General features: G+C 36.8%; 1 protein-coding gene across 2 annotated transcripts in view; it reads right to left on the bottom strand.

Annotated features, from left to right (window-relative positions):
* Positions 1 to 26,390, bottom strand: part of LOC134794231 (uncharacterized) — a 104,665-nt gene that overhangs the window by 6,770 nt on the left and 71,505 nt on the right. For both annotated transcript variants that reach the window (XM_063765972.1, XM_063765973.1), the window contains one exon: positions 11,209 to 11,335. In XM_063765972.1, coding sequence (XP_063622042.1) covers positions 11,209 to 11,335 — 127 coding nt within the window. The remainder of the gene's footprint in view (positions 1 to 11,208; positions 11,336 to 26,390) is intronic.

The raw sequence follows: 26,390 nt of genomic DNA, 5'->3' as shown, positions 1-26,390 counted from the left end.
GACCGTGATAGCTAGACAGTTGAAATTTTCACAGATGATGTATTTTTGTTGCTGCTATAACAACAAATACTAAAAACAGAATAAAATAAATATTTAAGTGGGACTCCCATACAACAAACGTGTTCTTTTTGCCGTTTTTTGCGTAACGGTACGGAAGCCTTCGTGCGCGAGTCCGACTCGTACTTGGCCGGTTTTTTCTTCTTATACCTATAAGATACATGGTCAGGCTTTGGGACACCCTATGCTGCTAAGTAACACCAAAAAGAAATAAGGGTGATTTAATTTTCGTGTCGACAAAATAACCATGAGTTAGGCGCCGTGGGGCCATAAAGTAGCGACTCGAGCGGTCATCCGAGCTACCATGTAATTTTTAAAGCGTGCCCATTGGCTATTTGAACCCTTCGAGGTCCTATAAAAACAAGAGTTATGACTTATACTAAATATATAATTTCGTTTAATATACCTAAATGCTTACAGGTTTTATACTTGACGCAAAACTTGAGTTATAAGATTCGAGACCAAGCCGTTAGTAAGGTTTGATACGTGAAGATATCACAAACCCTGTACCCATGACCATATTAACTATGTATAGCTATCCGTAACAACTATAAATGATCACGTGCACTTACTTCAAATAGCAAAGTATTTAAAAAATATATTGCCGTGGCAATCTGGCAATCTAAAAAAATTAAGACTTGCGTAATTATATAGTGGACATACAGTATTTACAATATTTTTTCCTTTCCCGGGTAGGTACTTTATACGCGTACGCAATTCAGTCCGAGTATATTCTTTCTACGCAAACGTACACAAATCTTCCACACGATCATCACATCTCTATTAAACGACGTAGTACTGTGTTCCTTCTGGCTAGTTAATTGTTACAGCTAGATAAGCCACGACTATAAACGTGTCCCACGTAATCGCGGGATAAGCCGGCAAATCCTCCCGCTGCGGTAGGTAAGCATTTGACAGAAATCTTGGAGTAAATTCCGGAATGCTTCCTTGGTAGCTGAACGTTAGCATAGTAGCGTCCGATACGGGAATGGGCCCGCATCATATTTTACATCAATCGATATTTTTAGATTGTTTGTACTCTAATAAAAAGTTTGAGTGAGGTCATTTTCTATTATTTTCATGCAAAACGTCCCGAAACATCACGACGACATACACGACAAAATTATTAGTATACTGATGCAGCGACGCGTGGCATCTGAAATGGCATACACTATGAATACGTGAACGGGTGTTTAACTATTATGTACTTACCATCCACCATGTGAACCATGTCCATGTGCTGTAAACCATTAATATTTTTCCACCACACCAGCTCAGAAAGGCTCTTTTTACCTTTCAATGAGAAAGTTGCATTTTATCTACAAGAGTGGGATAGTAGATGCAAATTTTGAGTTGTTTCCTCATGTTGGCTGGTAGGATTGACCTTTAAATGATGTTTTTAAACGATTTGTAACATGTTAAAGTCAGTATTATCCTCGCGTTCGTGTGTTGAAAAAATTATGACTGCAAATAACTAGTATTTTTATTTGAAATATGTATATTTTCACGCAAAACGACCCATCACGATTCACGGGTCATATGGACATGTTAGCGGATTTTTGGCGTAGCGGCGCGTGGCAATTCCTAAAACATCATATTCATACTATGTAAAGTCATATAATAAGTACATATATTAATACGCGAATGCGTATATTTATGCTTCTATACATGATCATTTCCAATAATCTACAAGATATTTTACATATAAAACTATCTAATTAAAATAGTCGCAGTGACCCATAGGAATTAGGGTCCCACACAAGACAATGATGACTCTTAAGGCCAGTTGCATCAACCATACTTTACGGACTGATCAACACCACTCAACAGAAAACTACTTACGAAAAATCACATACAATAAAATTTTGCAAACGCTTTACAGGGACCCACAGATTACTAGTTCGCCGGACGATATTAGTCTGTCAGTTATTCGGAACTGTCACCTTTTGCGTTTAACTGACAGGGTGATATTGTCCGGCGAACTGGTAATATGTGGCCCCTTAACGGTGACAGACGGTTTGGTGCAGCCGGCCCTTAATAGGTACCTATTATAATTCTACGAACACTTTATTATAACCATATTGTACTATGAACACGCGCCACAGAAGCTAGCGCCCCCCGACGACAGGAAAGCACCGCTTAATATTGTAAACACAGATCCATAGACACTGCTGAGCTACAGATAACCCCCCAATGCCGCAGCGTCTGTCACCAAGAAAATGCGGCGTCTAAAAGCGTCAGTGCTTGATCCCTTAAGCTAATCTGGATAACTTCATCTGTGGGCAAATAGGGCTGCGTGATGAAGATTTAAGGTTTGTGTTTCGTAATGAGTTTATTGCAGTACTGTATTTTTCCATTCTTTTTGTAACCTTGATAGGTAAGTAGATTTGAACATTTGATTTTATTTTTATTTGAATAAAAATAATATATGTCGAACCGTTTTTACACAAACGCGGTTAGCACGTAACTTGTGACATGTCTGATGTCCAGTCAAACACGTGACATGTCAATGAAAATTTAAAGCCACAGACATATATCCAAATAGAACACGCAAAATACTTTACAGATCAATCGTGGTCATGCTTTGCAAAATTTCTAAACAATATTTATTTTTAAGAATCTCTTGTTATTCTTTATTTTGTTTAAAGCTTGTATTGTGTTCAAAGTTTGTATTGGGCTCATTGTTGACAATGCTATACGAAATAATTAAATGTCTTCAATGTGTTAGTTTCTAATTTTGTAATTGATTCCGTACTAAAATCACATGCGTCGCTCAGATATTGACATGCTTGGGGAAACTGGGGACAAAGAGATAACATTAGATAGCAGTTTTACACTCTGGTGTAATGTGTAGTGTAGGTAGTTGAAAGATTTACCCTAAGACTGGTAATTCAAAGATTCTGCTCCGATATATCTGCGCATCTGCAGGCATCGCGTAAACAAGATATTGAATTAATTTCAAATCCAAGATAACCTCAACGACAAAAATGCATGTTAATGTCCACTATGGACACAGATGATTGTATATCTTATGCAGATTGCAACATATCGTGTTCACAGAACTGTCAAATCGCATCTTAGGTTATCATAACTTAGATTAGTCATATCATATTGCCGTCTAGCCAGATACAACCACAAACACTGTGGCATTGACATGAATACTATGTGTGATTCACTTAATATCTTACTACTCAGTATCTTCATGTTGCTGATGTAAAGAGTATTTGTTGCATCCTTTACTTAGTTACGAGTAAAGGATACCCCGGTTTGACGGGTGTAGGTTTGACGTTTAAAAAGTACGAAATATTATTACTTTTACAATAAAATTAAATGAATTATTTATTTTCATTATTAAGTATCAAAATAATCAGTCTAGTCATAATCAATGTCAGATGTCAGATAACTACAGTTGCAATAAGAATAAATCAAAGAGATTTACAAATAGATAATAGAGGAGCTAACATATTAATTAATATGATATATGTAGTTCAAAGATGAGTCAGATTTGTTATTATGACTTAGAAATTGATTGCTATCGATATTCATATCACTTGGGTTGATATTTAATCAATCACTAGGATTGGTACGTTTTGCTCCCGAAAACCGGGCCATGCACGCAGATATTTCTACTAGGTAACTATGCGGTGTCTAACAAGAAATTAGTTGTATCATCGGCTGAACGGAGCGAGGTCTAAGGATCAACTAGGTAATAGATTACATAATCTGTGGTAATAAATAGTAAATACTTCAACCATATCGTTGTTGTTATATTTTCTTCAAGCCGAGACGTTGTCGCGGCGCACTCGTGCTATGTATGAAAGTTTTCACCAGGTATTAATTTTTCTACCCTGTGCATCTATCAGTCAACATTAATCGTATATATTTTAAATACTCCAATGTCGTATAGGAAACGGTCGAAGAGATTTTTAGGATGTTGATGAGCTTGCTTATCCAAGATTAAGTAAGTACCTAATTGGAATCAATTAAGTAATTAATTAATATAAATCAATCAATAATAATAAAACTATTGATTATCAACATCCCGGTTATATTATGTCACAAATAGATTAGATAGATATTATAAAATATATATTTATCTCTCGTTACACTACATTTGCGTCTATTATTTATTTTTAAGTGTTATTAGTCTGTAAAAAACAGTTCGACTAAAAGAATAAGAAACATTGACCTACATACCTACAATTTAAAGAAAAAAGATAAGGATAATAATGTTTAAGAGATAAAATATGAATCAGACCTAAATTCATGGCATAAAGGAAGTAGGTGCAATTGCTCAAAACATCAGAGTAACCCATTATTTGGCAGCCAAAAATCGTCACTAAGGAGATGGCAATAAAGGCCGTGCTAAAATCGTGTATTGGGTGTTATCGCATGATAATGAGAAGGGACAAATGCGATCGGAATCAGGTCAAACGCATACGATAAACCGAGGACTTCCGATAATGGCCCACAATGTAGATAGACAATGCACTGCCGTACACCGGAGGGTACACACTGTGTCAGATTTAAAATTGTCATAAAAACACCATTCTTCTTAGTTAGCTTGATCCACTATCACCAAAACTGAACAGTTGAAATCTAGTACACTTTCGTATATTCCTTATCCTGAAGCAATAATACTGTTACTCGTAGCAATTTAAGTATTATTAAGTCAACCCAGTCTATGGCCTCAACTAACTCAACTTGGTACTGTCAAAATTAATGAATAGTAACTGTCGGAAAACTACGTCTTTAGATAAACTAGCCTGAACTCTTGATAAAGAACGCGCCTATTGATATTTTTCGTTATGAAGATTTGATTGTTATGACTTTTTGACTTTATGACGTACCTAATTATAAGTAATTCCATTACGCATGTTACGTTGATAAAATAATTTATTACCAATATGATATGCTCACAAATTGTAAGTCTTCTACGACGTGACATGAGTGTTGGATTTCCGAGCTTAGTTTACTCATCGTTATCGTTATAATTATGTCATGAAAGTAACTGAAGGAGGCGACAGGTCTGATAGAATAAGACAAAGCTTGAGAATAATTAACTTTGATGGGCTCTCCTCCTACAATATCTATCTATCTATATATAATAATACCTTTAAACGAGCAATTATTGATTATTTATTTATTTATTTATATATATATATTTCGGGGATCTCGGAAACGGCTCTAACGATTTCGATGAAATTTGCTGTATTGGGGTTTTTGGGAAAATAAGGTTCTTATATGTTTTCCGAGCAAAGCTGGGTCTCCCAGATATTGTGTATAAACGGAGATAGATTTTTCATTAAAGTTGAAATGTTGGATATGTTTATAGAAATGAAATATTAATGGAAAGTAGAAATCAATACATCGAAACAATATATCGAAAATAGTAAGAACTTGAATTTTACTATTATTTCTCTCATTAATAAAAATTGCGTGAATGCATTTGGTCCTGTACTGTATGTATAGGCATTTGATCCTTAAAAAAACAGGATCGGTTGACACGACGAAAAACATGCAACAAGCCAATAAATTAGCGGTGTGCGAAGTTTAACCGTTACCTTCATTTCAACGCTCTTAAATATTTGCACCTCCCTCATTGTAATACTTTGTTTACAAAACGTACACCGTCACATTCCATTTTATTTGCGACATCAACATTGAAAACTAAGTCGGGACCACCCACCTAGCAATTGTTAACCAGATGTTATAATAAAGGCAATAAAATAACGATAAGCTATCATTCGTTTGAGGCCTTGATTTTGACGAGCATGAAACTCGTATTTTATTAATTGTTAATAGCCGTCGATAGTCTAATTAATGGAGCGATTCTGGGATTGGCGCCGGTGCCAAATGAACGTATTACGTCTTGAGGTAAAAAACTGTTAGGTTTTATTTATTACAAATCTGGCTATGAACTGTATTTATTGGGTTGTTTTCAAATAACTTTTTTGAACACTGCTGCGCTTACTCGTACCACTGTACAGTATCATCTATACTATAGTTTGGTAAACGTTGCAATTAGGTTTAAAATTAATCAATTAAAGGCGGTAACAATGGTACATTCGTTTGAATAAAAACGAACAACATTTATATTGTATACATTTTGATACCTATTTTTTGCCATCACTTGTCTTATGTATGCCATGCTTCAATTGCTTAAGCAATTATTTATACCTATACAAAAATATCACGAGTCATGACACCCTGCAGCAAACGTTTATGCCTCTTGCGGTTCCGAACACTAACGAGGTAGGTAACCAAAAACTATTGAGACGATATAGTTTTTGTCGAAATTTAGAGTAAATACCAGCTGCCGAATGTATATAAAAAACGTATTCTAATAAAAACCCTTCAATATTGCCTATAAAACCAAATGATAACACACATTCTGTTTGACACGAACAATCTTAAGTTTGTAATAAAGCAAAAAACGTCTTTATAACCTTTCACGGAAACGTTTTCCCGATGCGCCAAATTATGTTATTTTGGTCCAATTAAATAATAATGAGTGCACGCATGTGTGTGGTATTTTTTGCAAAACGGAGGGCCTTATGGGTTTTATATTATTATACTTTTTATAAAATAACAACTTAATTTGGGAAGGCACCGCACCGCCTCCATCGATTGATTTCATATAATTTTCGTTCCGCCTACCTTCTCCCGATGAATTGCCACAAAAAATGAACCACATAAAAATCAGGGGTTATGCTAAACGAAATTCTTGAGATTTTTTTAATACATACAAGTATCCGCAATACTTCGGACAATTATGACAATACATGTCGAGCAAGTTATCTGTAAGCATTGAACTTTGAGTTTTATGTAATACTGATAATAAATAAGTTATCATAAAGACGGCGGCGTTTAAAAAAATACCTATGTGAGCACTTGAAACAGACGTACAGGCAGACGTAGACGCTTTGATACGGAGCAGTAAAATGGTACTTTACAAGTACCTAAGTACCTATTTAACACTTAATTTGGCAAAAATCACGGAAGGTCGTGAGTTCAACCCTCCTCGGCGCTCAACGGTATCAATGATTCTGATTAAAAAAAATACAAAAAGAGGGTAACATAAGATTGTGTACAGTATTTTGGACACTGCCAAATTAAGGGTAACGACTTACGGGATTCACTTTACGTAACTGGCTTTGAAATGTTTTGAAATAATTTTCCTCGAACCCTAAGGCAGACGATACTTCCGTTATTCAGAACAGTCGTTTTTCTAAATCACTTCGAGTAATTAAATTTCTTTATCAGTACTTCAAAATCAAATTTTAATTAAAAAGTATCACATATTTCACGCGGTATTCGTCAGGAGGCGGAGACATTGATTCCGATGAAAACATAACCTACCAAGCTATCATGAACCCTGAAATGGAATGAAAAGTACTTGGTAACGGGTCAGGGAACAACGGGGATTCAATATTATATCGTTAAATTTAATATTGGCCACGTCGTTTCTTTTATTGCCTCACAACTAACACGTATGCTAACATGGGGCAAGTGATTAAAAATATTGTAGCATCAAATAAATGTTTATTCTCACGCAATTATTGTTCATATTAGATTAATGGTTTTCCGGCTAGCATTAGTTAACATATAGAAAGTATAATTTTATTGATATAATTGATGGTTAATATTCTTTCTTTTCTCATGACCGATGAACGTGTGTGATGACTTGGTACCTTATTGGATACCAAGTTACAGATTACACATAGTCAATGATACTCATGGGGTTATAGATTTTCCGTTTTATTACAAAGGACTAAAATGCAAAGGTGTATTATACACATTTAGTAAATAATCCTTTCCCATCGTATTTTCTTATTTACTTAGGTACATCGTAATATTTTATTATTTTTTTGTACTGTGACGAATACGATGAGAAAGGATTATTCAAAATAGAGATATCTGTAGGTGTAGGTATATATGTTTTGAGGTCGATTCTATGTACTCGTGAACGCATTCGCATATTACATTTTTTAGGGTTCCGTACCCAAAAGGTAAAACGGGACCTATTACTAAGACTTCGCTGTCCGTCCGTCCGTCCGTCTGTCTGTCACCAGGCTGTATCTCACGAACCGTGATAGCTAGGCAGTTGAAATTTTCACAGATGATGTATTTCTGAATAACAGAAATACCAGAACAGAATAAAATAAAGATTTAAATGGGGCTCCCATACAACAAACGTGATTTTTGACCAAAGTTAAGCAACATCGGGCGTGGTCAGTACTTGGATGGGTGACCGTTTTTTTTTTTTTGGATTTTTTTCCGTTTTTTTTTTCATTATGGTACGGAACCCTTCGTGCGCGAGTCCGACTCGCACTTGCCCGGTTTTTTTAAATCAATAACGGTATGGGTATTAGCTACATCAGGCACATAAATCACAATAGTATCATAATGCAAACTGACGTATACTCGTACTACCTACATATACCTAATGTTATTGTCTTTATTAGGTCACTATTCGCTTGTAACATGATCCCTGTAATCTTGATTCGCATTTTACACGTACACCTTTCTGTGTGATGGACGTCATAATAACACGATATTGCGACCTATGACCACGGCTTAAAGTTCAAAATCGAACCTAATACTTGCAGTCTTCCGATGTCTTTACACGATATCATACAATATGGAAGATTTCAATGTGCCTGCATGGGCTAATCTTGAGGTACCCTGTCATCTAATAATTTAGGCTTAGGGAGTTTAATTGTTTTCGTTGATATTTAATAATAATAAAAAAAATACTTACAATATACTATAGCTTTCGCTTCTGCAATTTTTAACGTGCACACGCAGATTTTACTAGATAGAAATGTGTTTAAATCGAAGTTGAATAAAAACCAACTTAAGTAATTAGGTAGGTCTCCTCATTATTTTCCACAATGTCTTACTGTTTACGCCCACTTTATCACTTATCTAGTGAATCGCTTATTATATTTGCAAAAAACACGCAACATCTCATAATAAACACTACGCGAAAAAAAAGAAATGTGAAAGTACTTATATTTGCGCACATGACCGCTAAAAGTTGCATACTCTTACAAAAATCAAACATTGAGTAATATCTTATAATGGATACTTATCTAATACGTGTTTGCAAATACTTGTAGTTTCTCTGTTTTAAACAAACTATGGAACGAAGTAAAAATAGTTGAGAGATTATAGCTTATAGCTACATTCCACTCGATATATTTAGTATTCACGACGAATACTAAAGTGATGTATTTGAGGACCAAAAAATATATCGATATCGGATATAAGTAATATCGAAATTCCTTATAGTAATAAAAGATTTTCAATTAGCACATGTGTTTAAATAGGCATATATCGCCATCTTATTTAAGTGACCAGAGTTAGCACACGTATGCTTGTATGTTTATAATAGTAAGATTATGTTTTGTATTTGATACTGAATCAATCATTTTATTAAAATATATGTAACATGTTACATTAAATAAAAACAATATATTACGAAATAAAATTGTATACGCCTTGGAGGCGTGAACAAAACAGCCATGTCGTTGACATAAAAGATCGGAGATAAATACTAGGTAAATACTAACATAGGATAGGTATAATATTAATAACACATAATAAAATAATATTAGTGAATTTACTTTGTATTAAGATCCAATGCAACTAGCAGGTAATTTATGCAACAAAGGAAGGAAATCGGACACTATGAGAAAGCACCAAGCAACAAAAACATTGATATAACTTAAGCAATGAATTAATCAAGATTCTTCCATTCAGTTTAACCATTTTGTAAGCACTAATTATAATGAATTAATAATTAACTATGTATGAAAAAAAAATACTTATCTCTGCTAGACATTTGTTTAAAGTAGAATTATATTTATCGTTGTTACCTATATCCTCATTAGTGTATCATAATCCACTTGGTCTGTGATCATAATCAAATTTAATGATGTAATTAGGTAATATTGTAGGTATAGATCGAATTGATTTATTTTTAGGTATCTAATCGAATTAAATTTAAAAATTCTAGAGCATTTTCATATGATTTATTAGATATGTAGCGGGAGATGAACATGTCGATAAAAGATTGAAATTTAAATATCTTGCAATACAAGTATAAACTTCGTCCTCAAGTTAGAATAGGTACTATTAAATCCTAGAATTCACAATAAAGTAAATGCCTGGTATTTCCGACATTTTCAGTAACAATAATACGTGTAACATAATGGGGTTGTTATAAACTTTAACCTCGCACATACCCCGTTATGGCGCGTACCTGCGACTGGCCGTTGACCCTTCAAGTATTGACATATTCCTATACGTTCCCGTGTACGACTTCTATGTATATACCTACGTAGCGTACTATACACGCGGACTCGTAAGTTTTCACCACGCAACTGCTAAACAATGTTATGCTTTCTGTGAATACTGAGGCTATTACATCGACGCTAGGTTCATTTCATTTCTTATTGGTCAGAAATTTGCAGCCATTAGGTTATATCTATTTTCAATGCGTTTTGATATCAATTATGGATTTCAATACGGATTGGATTAACGTTTATTTTTAGTTTTATTTTTCTTTGTTACCTACTAATAAATTAGTCTTGTAGACAAAAATATGGATACCTGTGGGCGCAGCACGGTTCCATTTTTATCGTCTATCACTATGCGCGTCCCTTTCGCACTTACATACTTGTTAGAACGTGACAGGCATGGTGACAAGGGATAAAAACGCAACCGTGCTACGCCGCCTGGTGTCTGAAATAAATATTTTCAGTTTATTTTTTTTTCTTTTTTTTTCAATTACATTGCTTAAGTACCTACCTTTATTATGACGAAGTTTTAAAAAGAATCCTTAATTCCAAATTCAACTTTCTCTTAAATCCAAAATATACCTATGGTACCTAAGTATGGTAAATTGGCGTGAATAGAACCATACAATTCATACAAAGAGAACAAACACAGCTGAGGAACACTGTCAAACAGATCACCGCATTTTGTATGAATCTTGGGAAAGAAAGACCTACTGCCACTTGTCCAGCAGTTATACAATACAATACTCTTTATTGCACACCTCACATACTCGTAGTTTACAATAAATGTACATGTATGTATGTGTGTAGTTCTGTTGTGGAGTATGAAGATGTTGGTACTTACGCTGGTCGTTTCCATCGGAGCGAGCCATGACAGTGCCGTTTGGCAACACGTTGACGTAGAGGTGCGAGCACTGGCTGTACAGGCGGACCGACCGGACCATCGATGGCACCGCACCGCAGATCACCACCTGAAGAACAAACATTTTTTTTTGAAATTTATGACACCTAACAAAATTTTTTTATCTCGTCGAGTAGGATTTCAATCTCCGACGTCCTCACATTAGGCGGTCTATTGCGATATTGCGCTATTTGCAAATGATTTATAAACTCGTACATTTTTCAAAAAAAAATATTTAGAGAGGGTTGCAATGTTATTAATGGTATTTCCACATTGGCTGTTATAAAATGTTATATAACATGGTGTGACAAGGACAACATGATAGTATTGATAGTGTTTTATTATGTTGGTCCTGTCACACAATGTTATATAGGTAATATTTTTGTAACAGCGGATGTGAGAGCACCATAAGAATATTTTGAACACTTCATGGGACAAGTTAAGGTTACAATAATATTATACAAAATCATATACCTACTCAATTAGAAGGTACTGTTATAGTAGTGTTTTGAGTGGACAGTAAAATCAGCAAGCCATATGTTTATATCATATCAGACAGAGCTATCGACCGAGCGCTCACGAGGTGTGAACTCATCACTGGCCACTCGGCCTAGAAAAGAACCACGCGGCCGAGACAGCCACTCGGTCTTTGATCTTTTTACTGGACAGAGTGCTGTCTCGAAATTATACTAGTGTGTAACAAGCAAAGGTGTCAAAGAGTTAATAGTTACATTAACTCTGACACCGGCATTCTGACTAACACGTAAAACACTTTTGCGTTGACGCTCCAATTCAGTGTCCTTACTTTTAAACCTAGACGCAGGTTTTAAGCGTACAGTCAGCTTAGCATCTATTTTATACGCATTGTTAGTACGCTAATAGTTTTGATGACTGTACCTACCCAAATATAATTTTTAACACTTATCAACTGAATTTGATATCACTATTGTTTTTGTACCATCATCGTCTCAACTGATCTTCTTTAACCTTTAGCACTAAAAGAGCTATCCAGTAAGGGGAGATCTTATAATACGATAATCGGTTTGTATGGCGCGGCCTTTATACGGGCGAGGGTGAAGGGTGGAAAATCACCGCTATCAATGCATGGCATTTCCTTACCCCTCGTTTGTCTTTTGAATCATGCAAGGTAAGCAGAGTTCATACAATTGTCATTCATAACTTACACGCTTATGCTTCTGTCGTACCGGTGAATAATACATTATGTAATACCACCGCAATGCCTGAACGATTATGAAAAATCCTGTAAATAAATGTTTTTTTTTTTACATTTAGATTTTTCTAGTAGACAGTGGACCTTCTAATTCCATGATTTGTATCGTTAGATTTTGAAGCATGGTCAGTTACCTATTATAAATTTTACTTTTTACAATGTTTTTACCAAGTGGCAACAATATAAATTTATTCACCTAAGTACTTATTTTGTATAAGTAATCACTTGATCGATACTGTACGGAATTTTATAGTTTGCTTAAAACAAAGCACGTGTCTTGTAATTAAATATTTGAGTTATGTTGATGTTTAATTAATCAATATTTGCTCAGTAATAAATCCACAGGCTAAGTGGAAAAAACCTTTACTTTAAACTATCATCATTTTATCAATGAAATTCAGATGTCACGTGTCTTAAACGTGTAGACACATTTCATTCAAGAATTTAATCATAGCCTACGTTTGGCACAATCAATGGAACGCCATATGTTACGACATTTAATTAAAGTGCATTCAAGCCAATGTGGTATAGTTAATTACAACCACAGAGTACATAAGCGAAACCAAAAAACTGCTTATCCAACTGCTTTTTCTAGCAAGGATAATGGCAGTTAAACGACTAAGGGTCGATTCGGTTGCACCAGACCGTCTGTCACAAGTCTGTCACCGTTAAAGCGTTCTAACGTTCGCTCAATTTTATTGTATGGGAAATTTATATTTCACTCGTGAGTGACGTTTGTCAGTCCGCTAATTATGATTGGTTCAACTGCCCCTATAGTTCGCTTTTTAGCATTAGAAAAGGTAAACAATCTTGACGTGTCTTTTTATTGAAAAACACTTTTGAAAAATAAGTAAAATAAAAATATGTAACAATTATGAGTCATATACGATTATTTACATTCTTCTGCTTTTCATGATTTATAAAAAGCGTTTTTCAATTAAAGACACGTCAAAATCGCGTAGTCTTTTACTAATGCTAAAAAAAACGTACTATAAGTGTGCATCACTTTTACTTTAACAGCTTACCAAACGAAGGGTCGTCAACATCGACATTTTGTAAGGATTCTCTACTATTAGCACTCACACAGCTCTTATTGATAATTATGTTATATGTATGGTATTAATATTATTAGGTAAATTTGAACTTAAAGATGTTATATCTGATTCAGTGTTTGAAGGTGAATGATAGAGTCTATACGAGTACCTATTGAATCATAGTAAATGCGTTCATACGCCGCTCTTACAATCATAGGTACTATTTTACGACTTAGGAAGTCATTGTATAGGTCTGATGTCGTCACAGTGTGACGGAAAATGATTACTCTGAATCGTTCAAACGATAACATTACAGGCAGCAAATCATCGGATTACGCCAACTTTAGTCATTGCTTGAGTCCCAGTTAAGTATCGTAATGTGCGTCATCCCATACGTTTGAGGGTAACTCAATACCGTTAAGCACTTAGGAAGGCAAAAGAAGCATTAAGTTAAGGAATTCAGCGTGCGTAATCAGTAGCGTCAGATACTTTATATCGCTTAAAGTTACTGCTAGTAACTGAATGCGTTCGTGTGACGGCAAATCTGGGGGCCTACCGCAAAAACCGATATTCGTAAATTGCGGGGATCTTTCTCTTTTACTCCAATGAAGGCGTGACTAGAGAGAAAGATGCCTGCAATTTAAAAACTTCGATTTTGGCGATTATAGCCCTGGTGAAATTATAACATTGACAAGGAAAATGTAACTAAAGATTTAATAAGTACATGACTTGGAGCAAATTTTAAAATCGACGCTTTTTATTACAAGCTTTTATTTAGTTTCACCTGACCGTTGTCTGTAATCAAATCTTGCAAGTTAAATTTGATCCACTTCCCGGTTTCAGATTGAGCTCAAATTTTGCATACATACGTAAGTCGGGTGACAATGCAATATTATGGTACAATCGAGCTGATCTGATGATGGAGACCAAAGGTGACCATAGGAACTCTGTGATAAAACAACGAAACCTAATTGTGTTTGAGGTTGTTAGAATTGTCTCGATGAGTATTAATTGCCTGTGGAAAGAAAAGTACAGTCGGCGATAAAAGCTTGTACCAAAAATGAAATTTTTGCCAAAAACTTATTTATTTGACATTTGATCTGTTTTGAGGTTCTCCGAAATAACAAATCTAAAAAAAATCTAATTTGTGTATTTGTCGTTCCTGTATTGCGGTCAAAGTTGGTGAAGGAAACGGATACAAATAAATAAAACAGCAAATAAAAGATAAACTATGTACGTAGTTGTACTACAAGCATATTGACACCATCTCTGTAATTCACAAGGAAGTTTCTCTCTACCCAGTCCTAATGAAGAAGCTAAAATCGTGAGATACGTGTTTGTGTGTGGCCGATGTCCTATCGCGGTGTGATAGCTTGAATTAGTTTCCCTATTCTTACCATATATTCCCCTTGATGCAAGCATAGTTGAGGAAGATACTGAAGACAACCATTCTATAAATGAGCTGTGATTCCATAACATCTATGTAATTGAAAAGCGCAATCTATAGTGGTTGTCTCAGGACTTGACTCCCTTGCACTCGGCAAGCAGCAGGAATGATACTCCTAGGCTTTCACCAGTAATGGCGCCTGAGCTGACTCATTACGCAGATCTGATCGGCATCTCGTGAACCCCTCAACTTCACAATACAGTTATACCGGCCGCCGGTGAATTTGGTTAACACTGTTAACAATATTTGAGCCGAAGAAGACTGATTATGATGGTATAGCTGAAGAATACTTGCATAAAAGTAAAAAAAAAGTGTTACCCGTAATATAACAGTTTATTCATATTTAAAGCTGCTATAACTCAAAGTTAAACTTTCTTAAAACTACCCTACTTTGGGGATAAGTAATGTATCAAACAATAATTTCATATAGGTATATTTTACTATAAGTACCTAAATCAATAACACTTCGCAATTTTCACAAATCCTAATAAACCATAGAAACTATCCGCCCACGAATCAAAACTTGCCGAGACAAATGCAATTTTGATTTGTCAAATTAAAGATTCAAAATTCAATGGAACAGGAGACCTTTTTAAAGGCCTCTGGGGGGCTAGAGTTGACTTATGTAGTTAAAAAAATCTAAAAAGGACAAAATATATTATATGTACCGTCATAATCGTACAGTTCTTATAAATTGAGTTAGCCATATAGCCTGAAACACTAATTTTCCTAAACTGAAAGTCGTGTTTTCACGTTCAGACGATTAGTCGCCTTCACCGTTTCTGTAGCCAATCGCTTTAAAGGACACGTATTATCAGTCACAAGTTCTGTAATATTACGCTTATTTACGTTTATTTTTTTTAGCGCCCACGGCAATCCTCATGTTCATGTCAGTACTAATTACCGTGGAACAGATCAAATGTCGCCGCACATAATTTAATTTAAATTGTATTATAGTATTTACATATTTCCTTGTCAGCATAGGCCTTCGGATAGAGCCTCAATCCATAATCACATTAAATTTATAATTATTACTAGAAACAACGGCTTCAAGCACCACAATAAGGAAACAATCGATCGTTTTAATGGGTCAGGCGTGCTCGGCTAATCCGTCATACTGAGGGTTCGGAATGTGCAATACAAGCGATAGTTACCCTTATTTTGATTAAGTGAAAGTCGCTTGTTGGTTGATGTTAAAGGATGCGTTGGGACGTTTTGAATGCGGGCGAGTGGTGTCATATTCAGGTGGGAAAGCATAGGCTACCGCGACGCGGTCGGCGCTCAGCCATATTGCGTTTCACGTGAACTTTGTGTAAACAATACTGGGATTACTTATACTCTTTAATGTCGAAAGACTTTCTTCGACTGTTTCTTTACTTAATTATTATATACCAACCCGTCGGAATTTTGTGTTGAAATAATTAGTTGATAATGATACAGTATCATACAACGCTATGACACATTCGTACACAAAAAAAAAACTGTAGTAAAATATGAAAAAAACCTACTAACACCTGCTTTTATTTTACTGACAACACGGGATCCTTCCGAAGGTACAAATAAAAATAATTGAAGTGCTCTTGCGACGAGATCATGGTTCCAGTAGTTCAGTTAATAGAACGACGAGTCTCGATGCGATAGAAGGTCGTGGGTTCAATCAAACCCAGCTTGAGGTACTAATTTTAAATTTATCTAAAATTTAATTTTAAATATTTGTTACAGTAGGCAAGGTTAGACCAATGTTTTTAAGAAAATTTGCAGGATTAAAAATGATGTGTGTTGTTTCCTTTACTTGAAAACATGCAGGATGCACGTGGTTTTATTTTAAGAAATATCATAAAAATGCCGATTAAAATCTTATTTGTTAAAAATAGACGCACTGGTAAACACATTGGTGCTTAAAGTACCTTTTTTTGGTAAAGTACCTACTTATCTAGATCTAACTTAGTAGGTAACACGCGCAAACCTCATGATATACAAAGAAGACGACTCCCACAGTTATTCTCAAACCAATTTGTACAAAACATAAATAGTCGTACCTGATGGGTATTTTCCTTTATACACTTTATACACAAACAACTGAACCTAACTGTTATTTTATTTCAGTACATTTTTTATTTTTATATTTTTTAAGTAAATTAGCAGAATATGGCAGTTTAAAGGTGACAGTCCATTTCTAACGACAGCAGCACTACCACTACCATTCATTTTACTATGGAAATTGACAACAACACCGACGCGTTCGTACTAGTAGTGCAGCTGCGGTCAGAAATGGAATGTTACCCTAACATTCGGCGCGATTCGGGAAATAAATTAGAGATTCACTAGATATGAAATAGTAAAGATATGTGACGTTCCACGGCAAAAGGTATCTTATAGCGGCCGCAATAATATTGGAGCGGCGTTAATAATAGCGTAAACGCCAACCGCCATAAGGTACCTTTTACCGTGGAACGTCACATATCTTTACTATTTCATATCTAGCGAATCTCTAATTCATCTCCCGAATCGCGCCGATTGACATTCGTCATTTTTCACAAAATTACCCGCATGATCGATAATCACCAAGACGCCAAAAAAAGAAACTTAGTACCTATACCTCCAGTGCTCTTGTATTGTTTCATAATCATCTGAAGTACTGTAACTTCAACTTGTAAAGAAACTTAGTACCTATACCTCCAGTGCTCTTGTATTGTTTCATAATCATCTGAAGTACTGTAACTTCAACTTGTAAAGAAACTTAGTACCTATACCTCCAGTGCTCTTGTATTGTTTCATAATCATCTGGAGTACTGTAACTTCAACTTGTAAAGAAACTTAGTACCTATACCTCCAGTGCTCTTGTATTGTTTCATAATCATCTGAAGTACTGTAACTTCAACTTGTAAAGAAACTTAGTACCTATACCTCCAGTGCTCTAGTATTGTTTCATAATCATCTGAAGTACTGTAACTTCAACTTGTAAAGAAACTTAGTACCTATACCTCCAGTGCTCTTGTATTGTTTCATAATCATCTGAAGTACTGTAACTTCAACTTGTAAAGAAACTTAGTACCTATACCTCCAGTGCTCTTGTATTGTTTCATAATCATCTGAAGTACTGTAACTTCAACTTGTAAAGAAACTTAGTACCTATACCTCCAGTGCTCTAGTATTGTTTCATAATCATCTGAAGTACTGTAACTTCAACTTGTAAAGCTAGTTACAAAGAATAAGTACATTTTATGCACATACTTGTTTCGATCCAAATCGTAAATTTCGAAATCTGTATATTAATACCAATATAAACTACACGTAATCATATCATAACACGTCAAAACAGTCACATTTAGAAGTAACGGTCGAATTTCCAAATATTATAAATGATGTTCATTATGTTAATAGTTAAGTCTTATATTTGTGGAATCTGTAGAAAGTGCATTTTATTTTATAGATGTTAATATAGCCGTTAATATATGTGGTTCTATGATATCAGTCACGCTGGAGATGGAATCCTAATTAAGGTTTGCAATGTTATGTTTCGAATTTTAATGTATTACTTAACCGGTTATTTTATAATATTCTAAAACGAGATGGACTACGCGAGAGACAATATCAATATGAAGGAAGTGATTGATGCTGATGAGTCAAGTCAAGATGCTGATGACAGAAAGGTATGAAATAATTACGACAATCCTAAATAAATTTGAAAACGACAAGAGAATAATTATTTCAATGTTAATATATTTTTCCTTTTTTATTGTGGGACGTACCACTTTATTAACACAATCTATAAATTGTAAATCACAATTTTATTTCTCTTCCACAAAATTTCATAAAATTAATCTTATATATATCGTTTGCCGATATCCCTAAGATCCGCTCGCGAGCTATAGACAAGCCGCACAGCAGCACTGTCTCTGCGGAGTCCGCAGCGCGGGCTGGCGCCGCCTGCGTGTGGTGCACCTCGATGCCCCGTCGTTTGACACCATATGTCAACATTGAAAATGTTTACTAACAAATATTTCTGTGAAAATATTCCACCAATTATCGAAACTACACTTTGAAAAGTGCATGCTGTATCAGTGCCAATTCTCAACAGTGTTTGAATTTTGTTAGCTCGGCTCTTCTCTTCCTTCTTGGCCTTGAATAAAAAAACATATCCTGTGCAGAAGATTCACTTAGTGCAGTGGTGTTTTTATATCATTTTATTTATTGTTACTTATATTTAAGACATAGTATTTAGCTTGTATTTAGCCTATTATATAGTTAATGCTCCCTAGCCTTATGTCACAAACCCCATCAACATCCGCTCACCAAAATGGACCTAGCACTGCCAGCAACAACGCCACTGAAGATCTTTTACCCTGCCCTCACTGCCCACCGTCCCGCCGTCTTTACAAAGGTAGCAGAGGTCTCAACGTCCATATTACTCGCATTCACATAACTCAGTCGCAAACTTCTCAACAGTCGCAACATATAAATACAGCGCCCACTCATATCAGGAATGACAATACAATTAACAATTTACCGGATTGGCTTGGTTCACAACGGAATGCAACTCCTATCGTTAAAAGAATTCCTAAGGGAGCTCGCATTTCCGTCGCGAATGCTCTATGCCCAATTATATTAAAAACTGTTAGCGAAAATTCATTTCAAAGTTGGGCCCAACTATTATCCTTTACCTACAGAACATTACACGTAAGCGACATAAACAACAACATGTCCCTTACTCAGAAAATTAAATCAAATTGTACCCTTCCAACTGACCCAGTTCCCCGCCCTCAGTCGAATCGTACCCCAAATAACAATAAAATATTTAAAATAGTGGAACAAAAAGTCACAGAAGGTGATATAAAGGGAGCCGCCCAAATGCTTTTCTCCAGTGACGTTGTTGCACCAGATACTCCTGACACCATTTCAGCATTAATTTCTAAACATCCACTTCCAGCAGCATCTCTTCGCCTGCCTGATCCCCCGGACCCTGGAGCACCGCACCTCATTGCCACTAAAAAGGATGTGCTAGCTGCTGTGATGTCATTCAAGAATGGCTCCGCCGGCGGCCTCGATGGCCTCTCTCCGCAACATCTGAAAGATTTACTGTGCGGTGCCACCGGTGACGTCGGAGAGCATTTGCTGGACGCCATCACGCAGCTAGTAAACATCATGCTTTCTGGCAAAGTATGTGACGAGGTATTAGACATCCTATATGGTGCTAATCTCTGTGCCCTTAAAAAAAAAGATGGGGGCATTAGACCCATCGCCATAGGCCTAACTTTTAGACGTATCTGTTCTAAAATTTGCTGTAAATCCATTTTTCCCACTCTCACAAAAAAATTTCAGCCTCTACAACTCGGTTTTGGCAGCAAAGGTGGCTGTGAAGCCGCTGTACATGCAACACGCGCCTTCGTTGTGGACGACGCTTGCGAGGTGCTGCTGAAAGTGGATGTGAAAAACGCCTTCAATTCTGTTGACAGAGGCGCTCTTCTTACACAAATTCAGGACGCCACCCCCCTGATCTACAAATACCTATGGCAGTGCTATCACCAGCCCTCGCACCTACTCTTTAAAACAAATCGCTTGTCGTCAGCGGTAGGCTGTCAGCAGGGTGACCCTTTGGGACCCGCCATTTTCAGCCTCGCCATCCATCCAGTCATTTCCGACCTAAAGTCAAAATTCAACTCCTGGTACCTCGACGATGGGACTCTAGGGGGAGACTGGAAAACCGTTTTAGATGACTTGAAAAACCTAACTGACTCCTTTAGCGCAATAGGTCTGGAGCTAAACTTCTCTAAATGCGAGCTCTTCATCAACAAGCCCCTTCCTGCTGTTGACTTGAAAAACATAATCTCATGCTTCAATATTCTGGCTCCCAATATCAAAATTATCGACAGACAATCCCTCCGACTCCTAGGTGCTCCCATCTTCCCGGAATCATTTCCACCGCTCATCAACGAACATCTCAGTATCCATCAAGCCTATTCGGACCGCCTTTTAAAAATCAGTTCACACATGGCATTAGTCATCATAAAGTTTTGCTTGTTCGTTCCCAAATTCACATATATACTCAGATGCAGCCCCATCTGGAAACATCCCCATCTTATCGAGCCTTTAGATTCCGTACTCAAAACTACTCTCTCATCAATCCTTAACATCCACCTCGATAACCGCGCCTGGACTCAGGCCTCCCTGCCAATCCGTCATGGCGGCCTGGGCATACGCCAAGTGGTCAGTGTGGCCCTCCCTGCGTTTTTGGCCTCTTTCCATAGTACACAGAACCTTGCGGCTAAAATTTTTTGCCCAGCTGCTGGAAACGAGTGCACCACCACTCTGAATGAGGCCCAAGACGTCTGGCTGCAGTCCTGCCCAGGCAGCCCGCTTCCAGTTTCCCTTAAATCACAAAAACAGTGGGACGAGCCGCTCTGCCGATCAACCTTAAAAGAACTCACGGACTCTGCTCAGAGTTCAGCAGAGCGCGCTCGTCTGCTGGCAGTGGCGGAACCGGAAGCTGGTTACTGGCTTCACACATTACCATCAGCCAATATTGGCACCCTGCTCGACAAGACGACCCTCACTCTTGCCACCTGCTTACGACTGGGCACCAAAACTAACGAGCCCCACCGCTGCCGCTGTGGCACAATGGTAGACGATCTGGGTCACCACGGCTTGTCTTGCCAGAGGAGCGCCGGCCGTATCTCCCGCCACGCATCCTTGAATGATGTCATCCGTAGGGCGCTTGCTTCCGTCAGCGTGCCGGCCATACTTGAGCCGAACGGTATCGCACGCGACGACGGCAAGCGGCCCGACGGGATGTCACTCATTCCGTGGAAGCTGGGGAGGACGCTTGTGTGGGACGCCACCTGCGTTGACACGCTCGCGCCGTCCCACCTACAGGCGACCTCCGTCAAGGCGGGGGCTGCGGCCACAACAGCAGAACTAAACAAGCGGCGCAAATATGCTGTCCTCGGCGAGGGCTACATATTTGCACCGTTCGGAGTCGAAACTCTGGGTCCGTGGGGGCCCAGTGCGAAGTCTTTATATAAAGAAATTTCCGAGCGCCTTATAGATGCGTCTGGTGACCAGAGGGCTGGCAGCTACTTCGGCCAGAGACTAAGTCTGGCCATCCAACGAGGTAACGCTGCCAGCCTACTGGGCACCATAACTCATGACAGCGACCTAGGGAGCATTTTTTATTTATAAGTTTTTTTTATAAGTTCATTTATGTTCATTTATAAGTCTATTTATATGATTATTTTAAGTTTTATATTCCATGTAGTTTAGTTTTATTATTGTTTAGTTTGTATTTTTTGTCTCAATAAAGTCTCTTTTTACATAGTAATAATGAAAAAAATTGTAAATACATATGTCAATCAGAATGAAAAAATTGTGACTAACATCTGTATTTACAATTTACTTATATGTATTTCATTTCAACTTCATTGGGTAGTAAAAAAAATATCAAAAAACCGGATTTAGGTAAATACTATAATTATGTCATCATTAAATATTTTTAGGTATTATTTGAGTATATGTGTAATGGGTCCTTTACCTGGTTTATAGCTAAGAAAGCCCCAAACAGCATAACCGTAGCCCTTTAGCTAGTCAGTGCCCAGTTAAGATACCATCACACTTATCTAAAGGTTTATGCCTCGTTTGGCGGGTAAACCGGCCACACACGCGACAGATAACGGCTACGTAATAATTGTTTTCGGTAGATAAAACAAGCAAACAGTTTAATGGAAGCGTGTTTAATGTTTGAACAGCATTTTGCAGATTTGATAAAATGAAAGGTAACTGTTTACGACAAATGTCGAGGTGACGTGCAAGATAGTTACTGTATTTGATTGATGTCATGATTAGAATAATTTGCTTAATAGCCTATGTTAAAATGTAGACAAGTTGTAGTAACATCCGCAAATATTTTTACACGTACTATACACGCTTCACGTGCCTTATGTACCTAGTTAATCAGCGATATCTTGATTGTTTGTTAAAATCAACACCTATTTAGGTAAATTACCTACGGTAAATTACCTTTCTGTAATTTAAGCATATTTTTGGCTGTACTTTTAAGTGGCGAGAGTTCCAAATTCAAATAACAGTTGACACATTTACTTCAGAGACGTGGCACTATCCTGCAAAACTTAACTTAGGTACCTATACTACGGAGCCCAGAACCTTTGTACAATTTTTTATCTTATATTAACTCAATAACGTATAAATATCTAAGGACTGGCCAATAAGAATGGGGCATGAATGGGGCCAGTACAGCGGTGTGACACCGTTACCTACAACGCGATTGGTTGATGAGTTCGCATCACGCGCGCGATTGGTCGCAACTAGCTGCGTTAGGCAGCACGATTGGTTCGAATTCGTGAGTGACACCGCTGATCTAGTACCATTTTTAGTGCCCGTAAGGCCCTTCCTTAGGTATTATACGTCAATGTATTAACTAACTACTTTATTTAGGGTAATGGACCTGAAACCCCACACTTCATGCTTTGTTATTTTTTAATTTCAGATTGGTACACAATCTGAACGGATCCATTAATTAGTAGTCGTTTGAACGAGCAGTGAGTGGCAGTGACGGCCACGCCTGACTGCGCGGGCGAGGGTTGTTTACACCAAATTGTGTAACCAGACGTTCATAAATAACCTACAAATTTAATACACATCAGTGTACTACGCGAATCTGAATAAAATGCATATAGGTACATTCATTATATTTAATAGGTACACTTTGAGATAAATAAAAAAACTCGATAGATGTTATCTAATCGCAGTGACCTCTCCGTCTATTAATTGGGTAGGTGTGAAACATCCTTAATAGCTCCGTTACTGACTATACAGTGTTCTACAATTATTCTTGTTTAAGTGAATACACAACTTAGTTGTGATTTGCTTTAAAACTCTCCTGTTTTTTTTTAATAGTAGGTATGAATAATTTGGACTAATTTGTATCATAAAAATTAACCGTCAAATGAGTTTGATAATTTGCCTACTTTAAGTAAATCTGAAATTTATTTCTGCTTTAAAACCTTTGTAAGAATAATGAGATATTTGTCTGGAAATCAATTGCATTACAAATTCTACTTTATTATTAATTTACCTACCTACTTCCATCCAGGCCTATTCGGATTTCGAGCTAATCACAAGATCTTGAGACGATTTAGAGATCAACTAGATCTACATTAGATATCGACTAGATGTGACTTGGATATCTAAGTCCTTCCTTACAAATATCTTTAAATTATCCGTATCGTAACTTGTTGAAATCTAGTAGAAATCTAATTCATTTTCCGAATCGAGCCGTTAGTTACGATCTGAATTCAATAATTCAACCTCGCCCTTAATTCGCCCCTGTAGCTCTCTTACCTCGACTTCATTAATGAATAATACGGGATATCATTAAATCAAACACCGTTCAATCATTAGAAAAGTGGTCGGCGATTGACTGAAGGTAAATTTCTTCATCGAAGAGTGTTTGCCTGCGCAGGTAATTACGTGGCGCGACAGCCAGCGAGTGAGGCTCTGATAGCCCATGTATTAAATTATATAGAAACTAAGTATTTACTTCACGACACAGCGTTCGCGGAACACCGGTGAAGTAAACAGAAAATGTGATGATAGCTTTCGTAGAAAACTAGTGCCAACAACGCCATTTTTCAATGATGTAGCTGGGTGCAATCGATGTTGCTTAAATAATTTAAGTTAAATTTCATCGCTTTAATTTAAGAATTCTAACCATTCATTCTGGTAGATATATACGTGTAAGTCAACTAAGTATAAACTTAACAATTAAAACTAAACTAAACAAAGACACTACTAAGAACTTAGTCAAACAACTTGTCCCGCGCCCTTCCAGACGCAAAGATGCCCATCACGCTCGCCACGTTGCCACGCTGGATCGCGATTGGCAGCCTCTGCATCAGGGATGACCCGGAACGAGGGTCATGACCTCCCTCCCTCAAACGCTGCCCCAATTCGCTCAAGATGCTACAAGTGCAGGGAATATTTAACAGAAAATAGATAGAATAGAAGATAAGAATATACATTATAGATAGAATCAGAGGAATTCTATTCAAAATATAAATATCCAATTATCCGTCGATTTCTCATGGTTCCATCATTAAGATCTGGGTGTGTGTGAGAATAACTATCACAAGAAAAAAATATCATTTCAGTGGACAGTGAAGTTGAAAAATCTGACATCAGATTAGTAACACTAACGTCCCCTGTTTTTATAAAGTCACATAAAAAACACATAGGTATAAACAATTAATATTTCAGATATTATGCAAAAAAATATAAAAATAGTTTTGACAAATAACTAAAAATTTGTAAGACTTAGAGGTGTCAGTCGAAACAGTTAAATGGGGGTCATGATTGAAGCTCACGGATTTTTAAAACAATAAAAAAATCCCGCCCAACTGGTTTTGTACGAAAATTGTTCAAATATTTTTAAAGGCAAACGAGTTTCAACAATAAGTGTTTTCAATGTCGTTGACGCAAATGTGCCGTTTTCTTTTTTTACGGATTACTTATTGTAATCATTTGAGATTCGATTAAGTTCGCGGTATGAATAATAGGAAGACATTGGCCAACCGTGTTCAGGAAATCTTAAACTGACAAGGAAACGTTTCCATGCGTGTAGAAAAGGTTTGGTCTTTAAAATATGTCAAACATATGAAATATTGATTACAAAATATGTAGTTAAATAAAGTAGCATTCCTCCTAGCCCAATTGTTAGTGACCTTGTCTAAGAAATATAACACTAACTTAAACTTTCGCGTCTTGTACACATAATTAATGTCATTAACAGGTCTTATTACCAGCTAGCTAGTGCAACCTGGCTGTAACGTCGGAAAAAAGGTAAAATAATGAAATTTAATCGCGTTGGACCCGTTAATGACATTAATTACTTGGCTACGAAACTAAAGGTCCAGGGTTTTCTGAATCCCTGTAAGGGATATTTATTAGTGTGTTTATGACCAATATTTGTTTCTGAGTTACGATTTTTTCATCTTGTAGAAGTACAAACATCAGTAACAGTCTAATAATGATTTCATGCCTTAAAGTAATTAAGTCATAAATATGCACATCATTTAGTCGCACGGGTCACTCGGAAGGCTGACGTTTTCTCATTACGGTGGCTAATGCGAACAGAATAGTCCGAGATTGAAATTACTAATCCTTGCCGGTTAACTGACCTTTTGCATGTAACCCGCTTATTTCACTTAGTAATTCAAACTTAACTGTTCTTCTTCCTCGCGTTATCCCGGCATTTTGCCACGGCTCATGGGAGCCTGGGGTCCGCTTGACAACTAATCCCATGATTTGATGTAGGCACTAGTTTTTACGAAAGCGACTACCATCTGACCTTTCAACCCAGAGGGGAAACTAGGCCATATTGGGATTAGTCCGGTTTCCTCAC

The sequence above is a fragment of the Cydia splendana genome, chromosome 10, assembly GCF_910591565.1.
Source record: "Cydia splendana chromosome 10, ilCydSple1.2, whole genome shotgun sequence".
Lineage (NCBI taxonomy): Eukaryota > Metazoa > Arthropoda > Insecta > Lepidoptera > Tortricidae > Cydia > Cydia splendana.
Note: the sequence above shows the minus strand (reverse complement) of the source record. Positions and strands in the feature narration are given on the sequence as shown.